At 34.1% G+C, this 15973-nt stretch overlaps 1 protein-coding gene across 1 annotated transcript in view; it reads left to right on the top strand.

The window, feature by feature from the left end:
* The first annotated feature begins 2921 nt into the window (after positions 1 to 2921).
* The window catches only part of LOC150093080 (retinal guanylyl cyclase 1-like), a 33792-nt gene continuing 20740 nt past the window's right edge, over positions 2922 to 15973 (top strand). The window contains exons 1-4 of the mRNA XM_090413752.1: positions 2922 to 3077; positions 4188 to 4364; positions 14128 to 14284; positions 14372 to 14521. Of these exons, the coding sequence (XP_090269878.1) occupies positions 3051 to 3077; positions 4188 to 4364; positions 14128 to 14284; positions 14372 to 14521 (511 nt within the window). The 5' untranslated portion in view covers positions 2922 to 3050. The remainder of the gene's footprint in view (positions 3078 to 4187; positions 4365 to 14127; positions 14285 to 14371; positions 14522 to 15973) is intronic.

The following is a 15973-nucleotide window of genomic DNA, read 5'->3' as shown; positions in this document are numbered from 1 at the left end:
CACACACACACACACACACACACACACACACACACACACACACACACACACACACACACACACACACACACACACACACACACACACACACACACACACACACACACCATCTATTTGTTTATGTATCTGTTTACGCTTATTTTAGACCCACACTCTACCATGCAGGCTTTCAAAACTACATCCAATGGAATAAGACAGTTAATCTTTATTCTCGTGGCCTCCTCCTATGTCTGTTCTTTAGGGATGAAAATCCTGCCAACTTCGTATGAGACTGGCGAACTCACGGTCAGTACAAAAGCTTTGATAAATCGTCGAAACCGACTGAGCTATTAACCCTATTCATTCATACTTTAATTGTAAATGTGTGCTCATGACAAAAATTATGATCTCACTTGGTGCGCTCCACTCGAAGAAAACAGGTATTATTTTTGATATTTTCTTTTTGTAATTTATCAGAAAAAAATTAAAAAGAGAAACGAAATTTAAAATATATGATTAACAATTCTGTCCACCTGGCTAGAATTTTATATCACTAAAACAGTTTTTCAATATAAAGTAGAACGGTGGCGTGTCGAGTTGATTTAAGAATAAAAAATATGAATATTATAAATACAAAAGCATATTATGAAGGCCATACATAATGTATAACTGTAATAAGTAAATGAACCTCCGCTCTCTCCCTTCAAGTACCATCTCTTATCTATGGGGGTGATTACCATGATGCGACTCATGGTTAACTACGGGCGTTACGACATGTGGTGAGGACCCCATCTCTTCCACATATTGTCGTAAGTATTAATGGCTGTAAATCCGTGTGTGTTCACGGGGCTGATTTGCCTGTTCTGAGGCACGAAAAACCCGAGTTACCCGGAGAAAAACCCGAGTTACCCGGAGAAAAACCCTCTACCTCCTAAGACTGATTAACTCACCATTAGTCGAAAGAGACCAGATAAAGGTTTCTCACGTCATGGACGAAATTGAATTCAGGTCTTTCCGACCAAAGAGCTTCGTCTATACCAACTGAAACAAATCACGTAAATTATTTAATCAATAATTAAATAAAACAAACTGTGTTTATTGATGATCTTTTTGGAATCATAATGAAATCATACCTTAGTAGAACGTATTCATATGAACCATATCTTCGTGTCACTTCCGTCTTAGCCAAACAAAACTCTTCTGTCTATAAAGAGAGAAAAATATTTTTTTGTATAGTAAAACATTATGTTTTTATTTAGTTTTTATTACAGATTAAAACACTTTTCACTTCCTCTTAAAGTAAAACTAATCTTTACAGGATTCAGAAGAGAAAAGGAGCAGTGAGGAAGATGCAGCAGAAATATCTTCGTTTTGCTATTCCCCAAGGGTTTTCCTTAACGGAAATGACAACCTTCCCGGTTCAATGGCCAAAACATTTTCTTGTGCAAGGTTAAAGGTAGGTGGAACTGTGTAAAATTAAGAAAACTTAGAAAAGAAAAAAAAATTCTTACTGGAAAGAAGCTTCCTGTCTTAAATAACAGAGGCCTACGAATATCAGAATTTGTCGAATGAAGTTTGCTTTGATTTCGAAGACTTAAGAGTATTTATTGTTTATCAATATACTAATAATTAATATTAATATAGTAATAAAACTTAACAATATGACTTCTTAGTGTACTATTGAATTTGTATTGAAAATGTTGTTGTTATTATTATTATTATTGTTTTGATTAGTTTATCACTTGTTAATTTTTAATGACATTTAATAAGAAATAGCAATAAATGGAACTCATGGAAGGTGGTTAACCCGAATATCCCTTCTAGACGCATTGATAAATATTTTTATTATTACAAATTATTATTAATTGTTATCAGTGTAAATTGTCAACACGTAATATCAACGCTATCAGTAATATCGAATGATGACAAGTGATTGTTAACAGATTAATAAGACTGCCGATTTCTATGGTTTACTTCAGTATTACAATAGAAATTGGGTAGTTCGTGGAGTTCATGCAAGTGGATTTCGTCATGGAAGGTTGGAATCATAATAAGAATACGAAGAATATATAAGGTTGTTAAATTCAGTCTTGCTTACTCTTGTTGATTCATCATTGCACAGCTGAGGGTCGCTAAATCTTCCCTGGAAATACTGTCGCATTTTTCGTACGCGAAATCAGAAAAATTTCGATAAACGCATCTTTCTAAGACACCGGTATCACTGCTACCCGTTTGCTGCCTTGTTTTTGTACATCGATTTTGATTCTTGTAGGTTCACTTCTGAAAGTTTCTGCAAATACAAGATTAGTGTTGCACTTATAATAACTTAATTTGTTTAACATACCAGTTTCTCGAGATAAGCATAGCATCTGAACGTGATGTTACTGCCTCGCGGAGTGGTGAGATCCCTTGAATATATCATTCAGTCGATGGCGGTATTTCGATCACATTTTAGAACTTTGTGGTTATATTTTTCATTAAGAAAAGGACCATTGGCTATAAAATGCACACGAAATACCTCTACATCTTCCCTATACTCTGGACGCCTAAGAAAACTGTTTGATGAAGAGTTGATATCTGTCTAATCTGCCTATTACTTTTTTCCTTTTCGTAGTCTTTTTTTGAGATAGATTGCTACTTATTTTATCATCTCTTATTGACGTAAATAAGCTGTGAATTAATAAATATTTTGGTCTGAATTACTAAGCAATTAAAACAACGAGACCGATGTATTTTGCTCTGGAATGTTCAGCCTGGTTTTCTCGTAAGCGATAGCAGATATCGTGTTTACAACAGGAAAATCCCACCACAGTTAATCCACATTCGAATAGAATGCACTTATAAAAGTCTCTCGTGTTATACGCGGGATTCTAACACGTTATTTCAAACCTTTAGCATATGTTGCATTGTCCTAAGATATGCCGATATTGGCATAAGTAGAAACGCTTAATAAAGATGTGTACAAGTGCTGAGATATTGCATTTAGATCTACTAATGCTGTCTATGTTTTCTTACAGGGTGACGTGGTCCAAATTGTACGCCTAAACATCGAAGGGCCATTAGATATCCGAATGAAGGAGATGAAGGATTTATGCACGGTAATTTATGCGTTATGTTTATTGAGTTTATTAGACACACGTTTTTTACAATGATCTCTAGTACTTATAGAATTAAAGCTTGTTATAGTAGAGTTTAGAATACCGAACACAGTTGACTGTTGTCTCATCACGTTGTGTTTATAGCCAAAGTCTGAGGCTCAGTCACTTTACTTGACCGGTGAGTTTTTTCCTTCTTCTTTCAATAGCTAATCATTGTTCCTTTAATCTTCAGCTTCCCGAATGTGAAAATGGCACCATCATTTGTTAGGATGTTTGATGCTTGGAAGCAAAATTCTTTGCAAAACATAAATTTCATAAAAATGTAATATTTGCGTTTAGCTATAAACACACTCGAGGCACGCAGAAAGCAAATCGGTCTTTTAACTGTAAATAGAGATGTTATTGCCTCGCGCGAAAAAAAAGCCAACCCATTCACAAATCGAAATATTTCTTTAGTCAATGGCTATCAGGCTCAATCTGTACCCACTAGGAACTTCTTGAGGTATGATAATCTTCGTTAAGATAATCCTCTGATAATCCTGTGATAATCCTCTTTTCCCCTGCGACATTCAAAAATCAATAGAGAATTAATTTTTCGACGCGGATGACTACAACACAACACTATGATTCGTGGCACCATTAATAGAAAATAACGCATACTCCAAATTAAAAAAAAAAAAAAAATCACCGATCGATGAAGTGTAAACGCGTGTATACAAACCCGGCACGAGAGACAGCTTTCAACAGTGCTTGCTACTCTAAACCACACCCCTTCCCCGGAGGGCGCAGTCTACAATGAAAATTCCTGACCTTATCGTATTTATTATATTTGTGTCTGTTGATTCGCAAAGTATGTAACCCAATAAGTAGAAATGGGTTGGCTTTTTTTTTTTCGCGCGAGGCAGTAACATTACTTTCAGATGCTATTCTTATCTCTAATTACAGTTAAAAGACCGATTTTGCTTTCTGCGTGCCCCGAGTGTGTTTATAGCTAAACAAGCATTGCATTTTTATGCACAAATCTTCTGAAAATGAAAAAAAACTTATATTAACAATTCGAAAAATAAACCCACTTTAACTATATTGTATTTTTCTTTTTTTTTTTTTTAGTTATTCGAATTACGCCAAGAGAATCTCAATCGTTTCCTGGGGTGTGTGGTCGATATCAGGAAGCCGGTTATGGTTTGGGAGCGATGCGTTCGGGGGAGTCTAAAATACATCTTAAAGGTGAATGAAATCGAACTGGACTGGCTGTTTAAGTTGTCATTACTTACAGATCTTGTGAAGGTAAGGAGCGCTCCCTGGTGATTATTTTTACAACTAAAAGTATTCATTCTTATAATAAAAATTCAAGTAATTTTGGTGTTGGTTACCACATCGATGTCAAACACACAACTATGTTTTACATTAAAGTAAAAAAAAAAAATATTTTTGCCATGTAGCCTGTGATAGAACTTCCACTTTTAACTTCCCTTAGTTAAATTTTACTGTAAAAGCTCCCGCATGCCAAATACAATATTTTAAGTCCAGAAGATAAAAAAATAGACTGCTTTATTTCTTTGTCCACTAGCGTTAATAAATTCCATCAGTGGAGTTTGAGCGAAGAATTCTGTCATGCAGGAGTAATCCTGCACACAATTCATTCTACAAAAATAAAACGTAGCATGAAAAACATCTCGAACTATAAGAACAGGTTGGTGGCATAGATATCCTACGGATGAGGAGTTCACTTTAAAATATATATGCGTTTCGTGATTTCATTGGTTGCTTCAATAGAAAACGTCGTATGACATTGGAATATCGCTGAAAGAGAAGAAGAAACTTGTAAGAAGACAAGAGAAGAGAAAGAGATATTTATGCTTAAAGAACGATGGGAGAAATACTTTAAAAAAATATATAATTTGAACTTATACCATTGAATCATGACAGCAGCAGCTTTGTTAATGGGAGTATAGATGACAATCTTTTCTGTCCTCTTGAATGACTCTCATACATTTTTTTTGTGTTTTTAAATTGCCCACCAATGAAGTTCTGACCCTAAACGAGAATTGAAATAAGTAATATTTTAAACACCAATATATGTATAAGTACTAAGCTAAAAGTAGAGAATCTTTCGTCTCTGAAAATCTCAAGTTAGCTGTTAGAAGTAAAACCAAATAATTAAATTCCCGGATTAGTTGAAAATAGTGTTTGAATTAAACCCAATAACAGTTCATTTCAATGATATTAAGTTTGTAAGAGCAAACTTTCATCCAAATGGTCACTAAATTTATATATATTCCTAGCTTGTGAAGTCTAATAATAAGCTTCTTATGAAAGCTTTTAGATATAAATAATGCCCAACAGTAATACAAGAAAGTATCGTTTTAGTAACAGGTCGGACAATCCCTATACGCAAGAAAGAACACATTAGACACATTAAATATAACCATTATAGTGGAGCAGGCCTCTCAGACCACGCACTCAACACCTTACACCAAATCAACTGGAAAAGCACCCGCTCTTTTCACCGCACAAAAACCTGGTACGAAAGGAAATTTAAGGAAGCCAGCGAAATCCTGATAAACCACCCAAATATCAACAACAAAGATGGCATTAAACTTCCAAGGATCTGGATGGCACACATTCAGCCTACCTAATATATAAGATCCAGCATAAGTCAGGACTCTAGCCAATCTTTAGCTAGTATTAGAAACCATTCCATACCAACTGGCTGGAATGTACATTTATAATCATGATGTTAATATATGTATATAGATAGATACTTGTTGTTGTGCCCAATGTATTTCTACAGCCAACAATAACACTAATAATAGGACTCTAGCGTTGATGTATAATTTTTATTTATTTATTTTTTATTTTTATTTTTATTTTTTTTTTCACCAGAGGTCAGGCCGACAATTGTTGTAGCGGTTGGTCAGCGTCTTTAACAAACCAGTTTGATTGTAGTGTAGCTTGTTTTCTGTGTATAGTCGTATTCTCCAGAAGATGACCTTGACATAAAGGTCGAAACGTCGAATGTAGATCTTAGTTATATTAAACTAAAGGTTTTATTCAAACACGGTAGTTGTCTCCATAATTTTCAAAAATGCAAAAATGCAAAGAAAGGACAAGAAAGTATCGTTTATGTTCTTGGTTCGAAATAAATCTTTCCTCGGTAAATCGCTCTTTTTTTTGTCTTATTTCTCGGAGACCAAAGATCAGTGCGTCATCTCGGACAGTGAGGTACTGTATGTCAACACACTTCAGAATCCACAGAGTAGCACGAGTCAACATTTTGATTCCCCCATGATTGCAGGACGGACGACTGAAGAAGACGATGATCGATTAATTATGCTTTGAGTTTCCTGGTTTATACAGCGAATAATTTTATAATCACCACCACTTCATTAATACGATGAAGTGGTGGTGATTATAAAATGGTGATCATCCTTAATCCTGATGATCTATATAGGCATCTTTTTTAATGGATATCTAGAATCCGGAAAATTGGACTAATTTTTTTTTTTCGAGTAACATTTTTACTGTATAACCTCAACTCTTGGATATTCTAGAGTGAAAAATAACAATTCCGATTTTGTGGTTCCTGACTTTTGAACCTCAAAAAACAAATAACAAAAATATCGATGATATTGTTTGATAGAAGCTTATTTTTCCAGACTGCTCACATAACAACAAAATATACTTCACATAGACACAGGCCTACCTACCTACTATTCTTCCAAAGTAACTGTCGACATATTTTACTTCAAATTTTTAAACTTCTTGCCCACCAAATCCTCACTGAATTCAGATTCAAAACAATATATTTATTTTTTCAACTAGTGTGGCGCATTTATTGTGATATCAACTTGTTTGCTTCGCGCCTTTGTAAAAAGTGTGTTACGTTGCTGTTTAATATCATAGTTTATTTAGAAAATCCAATTTGAATTTTTCATTAACATCTACAGACATTCTGTTGTCGGAATTCTTTAACAATAAAATTTTATGTTTATAGTCCGAAGCATTTCACTTTCGCTTTGGAGCAAAATAGCAATTTCTTCAGTCTAACTCTTAAACTTCAATGAAGGCTTCATTCAATGTGCACATCATAGGCAATAATGTTTTTGGCCTCCGGCTTTCAAGTACTTGCGCAATAGACGGACATACAAGACACCCTAAAAATTCATAATAAAATGCATTTTTTCCCATTATCTTTTGTACATGCCTTGAAATGTTAGCTCTTATCGATTTCAATGGAATCTCTCTTGCTTTTAACCTAACTGGATTTATAACTGAAGTAACTGCGGGTATGAGGGCCAGTTAATTACTCCTATTAATTGTCAATTTTATGGGATTATAAACCTGAGTTCCTGGAGAGAGAGAGAGAGAGAGAGAGAGAGAGAGAGAGAGAGAGAGAGAGAGAGTAACCTCTTCGACTTCTGTTTGACACAGCTAAAAACGCAACTTCATTCGAAAAGTCCTTATAAAGATGCTTCTAGTCCTAGGCAGACTTGGAAGCCAGAAACTGGAAATCAGACTGAAGATAACGCTTTCGTGGCACAATCGCGAGCACATCGTGACATTTGTCCTGTCCTTTGCGTATCTCGTGTTTCTCTCTCTTCTGCTGTCTTCCGTCTAATGTTACAGCATCGAACTATCTTTCAGAGACTTCTGCAAGATAGAATTCTCCTCGATAATCTCATTTATGTTGAATTTTTCTTTAAAAACACATTTATTTAACTATTAATGATGTTTTCTTAATCTGCATTATCTATACAAAGAGAAACTCTGAAGACGAGATGAATGACATAAGCGATAAAGAAAGTCAGTGCTTGCTGCTTGAGATGTGCGACTTGACTTGCGATCTTTTGTAACTAGGATGAAGAGGTTGAGTCGCCACTTCCAGTTAAGATTCATTAACAAATACTGTTGCAGTTCGCTTTGTAGTCTTGAGACTTTTACAGTCATTGGAACTGGATTTAAGGAATAGTTTTTCCTTTAGCTATCTAATCAAGCAACTGTTTTTTAGGGCTGTACCAAGCCAATCGTCCACTCTTCATTATGAATATTTATGTCGTTTCCTTCTAACGCCTTGCTTCAAAAACACTGAATATTGCATCTCTCTATAAATGCAAAATTCAGTGTTTTCGCAAATTCAAAATGCAAAATTCACTCAAGGATAAAGGATCTTAGTAGTGTTTTTCTTGTGTCAGAGTAAAGATTTCAGAATAGCAAAACTTTATCCAAATGATATGTCGACTATGGTTTATAATATTTATGTCATTTCCTTCTAACGTCTTACTTCAAAAACCAGCAGTTTGCCGATTTTTCTTTTCTCATTGGAAATATTCTCTGACGACTATTTTCGTTTTTAGATTTTGGGAAATATCTGTAACCGTAGTTTATATTTTTTCATATTGATGAATATAATACCCAGATTACTAGTTCTCTTTCCCTCCCGATATAACTCTCCAGCCTTGCTTATAATAGGTGACCTAAATATCTCGAGTGCGGGTTTCTGAAAAATAATTTAAAATTCACAAATAAAATTAGTTTGAAAAATCAATCAAGTAAACACATTAATTTAAAATAAAAGAAATAATTAATTAAAAGACAAATATATATAATCTATTATTATTCGTTTCTGATATATAAATCAAAACTTAATGTTCGTCTAAGCTAAGGGCTTATTTTTCACTATTAACTTTTATTCTAGGTACTTTTTTGATTGATATTAGCTCAGCGGTGTTAATAATTGATTTCCGACTGCCATTCTTAGAGTAATCAAGATTCCATGGAATCATTTCTATATCTCTATATAGAAATGGATGCGTGCAGACAGAACTGCAATAAAAGTCTCGAAGCACTCACCGAAACATAGAGTGAAAAACTCTTGGTGTAACTGTTTTGTTATTTTTTTTTTCCCATTGCAGCAAATAAAGTACGGCACCTATCAGAAAGCACAAAAATATCTCTCACGGAATCGCAGACACCGTTCCAGACACTGACCATTCAAATTATACCATCGGCTATCATAGAAACTTGTATTAGAAGTTTCAGAATGTTTTCGGTATTCTTTTTTTACGAAGTGCTTCGAAATAGCTAGGAACATCGCTACAAATAGATCGGTCATACGTGAAAAGATATATACTGAAATAGCTACAGTGTTTCGATTTTTCTTACCTTTGACCTTCCTGTGTAGAAGTGTGAATATGAAATAAGTTGCATCCTCCCCACTTCAATGGAGTTCTGAATTCGTGTTCAGATTTGTTTATTCTGTACTATTTTTAAAACTGGTTCGAAATAAAGTTTTTAATTAGAAATGATTAAAAAAATATCGGGAAATGGATTTTTATATTAGATTTTTAATAGTTACTATGGTTACGGACATGACGCAAATAGTGTGAGTTAAGAGATATGAAAATGGAACACTGGTAGAGAGTGCCAAATTAAATATATATATATATAAACGTTCCAACTGGAAGAATAATTAAATCGGTACTGTTTTGGCAAAAATACAATAAGAAACACTGGTACAATCCATTGGAAAAGGTAGAAATCAAGGAAAAAATTAATTAAAATTACTGCAAAATGTTTGTTGCTATAACTAACTAGAAAAACTTTTACTCGGTACTTTTTGGCCGTCTCTGTTGTGATCCGCATTTTAAAATGAAAATCTGCAAAAATTAAACCTCAAGATTATCCATAATATATAATAATTCCATGAAAAGAATGTCAATTTTCTCTCTTTTTTTTTCTTTTTTTTTTCCTGAGCGATTTTTGATAAAAATATTTGTTATTTTATGTGTTTATTTCTTACATGTTTGCAACCCATTTTATTTTTATTTTATTATTATTATTTTTTTTTCCAGTTGATTTGTGCTGATTTCTCAGATAATTGTAAAACATTTCCTATTATTAATGTATTTGTTAGAGCTGCCATCTACCGGAATAACATGACAAACGATCGTCTGTCATGGTAAATAATGACCTTGAGCATTAATTTATTCTTCTATCGGAGACATCGTCTGAATTTTAATCCTGCACCGTTCTTTTCGACTTTCAGCTTAATACACACTATGGTTAGTGGCTCGTAGATGTCATTGGCGAAACCGACAGAAAGACAGTTCTTAAAATTAATCAGTACAATTATAATTAGCAGCGGTTTATTGATGTCATTTATTAAGCTAGTTTTATACTCATGGAAAGACAAAGCCTCCGCTTAGTAAATGACGTAATGATGCACCATTAGTACACTTATCTTACACAGATTTAATTGGAACAATACAGAGGAAAAGGATTGATTTTAAAATATGGAATTTTTTACACTTGTAAATTATCAATTTTTTTATTTTTAAATTGTTTTATCTTTTAAATTATACTTGTTTTAAGCCCACAACGTATATACTTTAATTAATTATAACAATAACGATTATTAATTTAATTTTTATAATAATTATTAGAACATAAATGTATTATTGGCTGAGTGCGCAAAACGTCTGTACTCTCTAACAGGCTGCAGATTCGAATTTCACAGTGACATGGGCATTGGTAAGTCTTTAGATGGTACACAATATTCGTCATCGCGTATGAGATCCCAACGCTATTAATTATTCGATTAAAATGAATAAATAATAAACTAATTTCATTGCATTATTCTTCTTTCCTCAACGTAATGATTGGTTAGGGTAGCGATCAGTGGCAGCCGGTGAAAATTTTAAGTGGGAGTGTTGCATATACAAAATAATAAAAAAAATTCTTTTTTTTCTCATCAGTAACCAATTTTTTAATAAATAAATTTACATATTAAAAATTGCTTCATTAAAAATATTTCACCCTCTCCACGAACAAACATCAATAATAAAAGTTTCGTATCTCACATAAATAACGCGCACATGCATACAATTTATCCGTTGCGACACGCTGCTCAAACGAGCAGTGTCGGATTCACTTGTTACGTGCAATGACAAGTGCAAACGAATATCGGGGAGTCGAGCTGCAATTGGCCGAACGTGATAATTCCAACACTGCGTTAGATCGCAGTGCATTTGTTTCGTAATCAAAAGCGCTAATCGAACAATTCCAATTATTCAATCCATGTCGAAACATAAGCTGTAATCTTTAACATGTTGTATTGCATTTATATAATGTTGTAAGCATTGTTATTATTTATAAACACAAACAAAATTTAATTTCTTTATTTTTTCCCTTGGGGAAAAAATGAAGAAATTAAATTTCTGCATTGCTGCAGAAATTAAATTGCTGCAGTGTCGCAGTGCTTATGTACGAGCCGCCACTGGTAGCCATGCTACAGGGTGGCCCATAAGCCACAAAAGGGTTTAAACATTTTATAACTTTTTTATTGATTCATTATTTTTATTCTTTTTTTGTTATAATTAAATACAGAACCTGGAGATTTTTATAGTTATTAGTTATTCACATTTTAGACCCCTTCTGGACTTATGGGCCACCCTGTATTTTGTTGCCTTCCTTAGTATTTTTCGTGTGTAGATATGTGCGTTCACGGGGTTGGTTTGCCTGTTTTGAAAGCAAAGATCTCAAGGAGAAAAAAAAATCCTGCATATCCCCGAAGGAGACTCATTAACTAGCCTTTGATTGAAAAGTCTTGATAAAGGTTCTTCGCGTAATAGATAGAATTCGAACCCAGGTCTTTCCAAACAACGGACTCCGTGGAAACCAACTGACCTACAGAGGATCATCATCATCATCATTAATTGATTAATTAATAATTTTTTTTGTGCTTAACTCTATTAAAATCACGAAAATTTGCGAGGAAAGCTTTTTTTTAAATAAATAATTTCAAGAAAAACGCATGTTTAGATAGTAATAGTGGTATGCGAAAATGTACCATTAGTGTTTTTTCTGTAACATCTAAATTGTAACATTTAGATGTTACAACTGATTTTTTGGAGCTGCTACATGTTTTTAACTACATATCACACACTAGGCGCCATAATTTTTCTTCAATTGTTTCACACCATTTGCACTCACTATCTTAAAAAGTAAGCCCTTCTAAAATTAAAATAAAAACTAATAAAATATAAAAAATTAAAATAAATAAAAAAATAGTAAAATAAATAATAAAATAAAATAAAATTTAATTAAAACAAATGCTTAACTTGCGTTACAGTTTCATCCACATTTTTTAAAGTTAACCTTGTGGAGAATCCGGACATTTTCATTGCCCCTTGTATAGATTTTTACTCCACTCGTGCTTCCTTGAGTACTTTATTATTAAAGAATTGTTCTTTAGCCGAGAAATGTTTTCAGTTGAAAGTTTGTATGGCTCTCCGAAACATAAGCCAGAAAGTGACTGCAACTGGCGATTTGTTCCTTTATTGGATTGGCGTCTATTTTACAATTCTTTCCTAGATGAATGCGGAAGCCCTTCCATGTATTTTTCTATCGGCATAGCTCTCTCTCTCTCTCTCTCTCTAGTTAGCCTCAAATTTCTGCATAGTTTAACAGAACAATAGTCAGTTTACCTCTCGGAGAGATGACTGCCTGACCGGTTATAGGGCCGTTTTTACGCTCGTAAGGTGACCTCAGTTAACTTATGGGATCTCGTTTTTTCCTCAAGCGGTCAAGGGAACGAGTCGTTCATGTCGAGTATATTGTACGAGAGCGACAAGCATCTCTAACCGGATCCGAATATGTACAAAATAGCGAAATAATGCTCCAATATGATTACTTTAACCTCAGAATGTGTTTGTTGAGTTGTGCAGAGTACTAATCAATCATAAAATAATGCAAATAAATAGTTAATACGATATGAACAAACAGTTTCCCCAGCTGATCTTTTTTTCGTCGTAATTTTTTAATATATCATGAAATATCTCATTAATAGCGATTTAGAATTTTTTCTTCTTCAAATTGCACTACACAGACACAATTTTAAACCATTAAAATTAAACAAAGTTAGTTCAACAAGTTTAAGAATTTTCTCGGATGTGCAGGGTAATCAAAGTACAATAATTATAATTACAATTTATTTGATCTGAGATTTGAAGCGTAGTAAAGTAAATAAATAGCAATTTGTTATTTATTTACTTACCAGTGTCCATTTACACACACACACACACACACACACACACACACACACACACACACACACACACACACACACACACACACACACACACACACACACACACACACACACACACACACACACACACACACACACACACACACACACACACACACACACACACACACACACACACACACACACACACACACATACGGCGTATGACAAATGAGATGGGATGTCACAGGACAATGAGAGGTATAACAAACCAAATAAAAGAGCTCTAAGAAACACATGCATTACTCGAAAACTCTGAAGAGAGAATACCCTCCACCATAACACACAGTGGACGACCCAAAATAAAACGGTCTCGTAGAGATTCGGGTGATACAAGCGAGGAGATCCACCTTGGTTGTTGACCTGCAGAAACCACTTTAGTGAGTATTGTTTAGTTAACAGGTCTACAGGTGTTGAGGCGGTTGACTGTTGAAAAGAGGACAGTTCGACTAACTGACTACCTCGCTCATACAGTCTGTCATGAGACAGGGGTCGTCTATTAGCTGTCTCACGGACTGTCATTTTACGTAGTGTCCATTCTATAGATATTCCTAGAGGCGCTGTTCAGCAGAAGTCATCCATCATGTTCTCCCATTTCTGCTAAGACCTACAACAACACCAACAGCAGCTGGCCAACATCCGTTACAATAGTCTTTGAGCTCCTGGTTCACTGAACCTGCTAGATACTTCCAATTCATCTGTTATTTCGTCTACTTAGGCTCTGTGGAAATTCCCATGAAGTATTCTCGGAAGACCCAGTTGTACGATAAACTCTGCTATTTAAGATAGATATTTTTCTAATATTTAGTTTTTGACAATAGCTTTTCTACGATTTATTTTTTTAAAAATTATTATCTAATATTTGTATGAAAGTTTTTATATTTGGTCGACATTAGCGTTAATTTAAAGAAATGCGAACGTGTATGAAGTTAATTTATTTGATTTTTTACTCCCCACCAGGGCATGTGTTACTTGCATAGCAGTTCCATCAGTTATCACGGTCATCTCACATCTTTGAACTGCGTTATCGACAGCCGATGGGTACTTAAAATAACAAACTATGGCTTACGTACATTTCTCGGTTCTAACAGCACATCCTCTGATATGCCAGCTGGAGGTATTTAGGTGTTTTTCTTTAAGAAATTTAGTCGATTTAATTCTTAAGTTGATGGCCCATGACATTGAGATGTTTAATTCTTTTCAGAACTCTTATGGACAGCACCTGAACTGCTACGTGCTCACTGTTTTCCTCCACAAGGCACTCAGCAAGGGGATGTCTACAGCTTTGCCATCATCATGCAAGAAGTTGTCTTGAGAGCAGATCCTTTCTTCATGTTCCGGTCTTCTCCTGAAGGTATCCGAATATTCTTTTACTGTTGTAAAAAAATAAAAGTTTAGCAATACATATTGTTCAAACGTTTATATTCGGCACTATTACCAAGTATGATAATAATCTGAAATAAATGTTCTTATTTGAATGAAGATTAGCGACGTTTTTTCTTAACGTTAAATAGAAAAAAAAAATATGTGAATTATCCGAAATAATCACACAAAGGTACGCTTCGTGATAGCATTCTTTTTGCCATGACGTTATGGATTTTCCACAGCAATTAAATTTTAATCTACAGATGATTTTGGCTTTTGTACTGTGAATAGTTTATTTGATGTGAAAGAAAATTTTGTATTGTTTCGATTTCGGTTATCTAATTTTCTGAATAAAAATAGTCCAAAATTCTAAATTTCATTAAATTCCCATTTCTTCTTCAATTCTGTCCGTCCCTTAGAACGGGTATATTAATATCACACGAAGCTCTGATTTTTCAATTTTCATTAGCGATTCATATCAAAGATAAAACTCTGAACAGCAACTCGATTGAAGAATTACTTCCTGAAGAATGACTTCCACTTCACTGTATTTTTGTTTTGTTCTAAAGAATATGTTTGTACCTTATAGAATTTAATGCCTCCTCAATGTCCAAGTAGCTTCTACCATTTAATTTCTTTGTACATACGAACATACTAACTAGTTAAATTTAATAAATGGCCCGCCACCTAGTGTACGAAAACCACACTACTGGTCGAGAAACACCGGATTTGAGAGTAGGAGATATGGGGATGAGAAGCTTCTAAAATATTTCATTTCTTATGACATCAGCTTCAGAATAAAAATATTCTGAAGCTGATGGGTTCGTCTGTTGAACTCAGCTAAGTAACTTTTAAACCAGTTGCTTAGTTTAAAAACAAGAAATTTGATTTTAAATTACCATATGAATACATCCTCTCCATTAAACTGATATACGGTTATGATTTAACGTGAATCTCTCTTTATGCACTCAATTAAGAAGGAGGAGTAATATCAACAAAGTGCTCAAGAAGGATGTTATCCCATTATAAAGCTTTGATCTTGCTGCGTAGATTAAAGCCATACAGTCAAGAAATTCGCAGCCGGCTATATTATAGTGTGCACTCTAGAATGTGTGTGTGTTTACGTCGAGTGTTGTTTCCTTCTGCGTTTACACAAAAGGAAATGCCTTCTTCCTTTTAACTGAGTGAATAGCAAAGTATTTTTATTCAACAAATGCTGCTTTTTAATATATTTCTATATTTAAAACTTTACAACGCACCCACTGCTAATTATGGAATTGCTTTTTCGTAAGAAAAAGAAATTCCATAACTAGCATTTTTCATTCTTCTATAAATAATGATAAACCCGATATAGTTGACGATAACCTGATATACAGTAGTTATGATAACCAGTTACAAAAGCAATGATTATGTTTCATGGAAACATTTCTGTTAAGTAATT

The sequence above is a fragment of the Typopeltis vanoorti genome, chromosome 24 (assembly GCF_054136105.1).
Source record: "Typopeltis vanoorti isolate ZY-2024b chromosome 24, IOZ_Tvanoo_1.0, whole genome shotgun sequence".
Taxonomy (NCBI): domain Eukaryota; kingdom Metazoa; phylum Arthropoda; class Arachnida; order Uropygi; family Thelyphonidae; genus Typopeltis; species Typopeltis vanoorti.
Note: the sequence above shows the minus strand (reverse complement) of the source record. Positions and strands in the feature narration are given on the sequence as shown.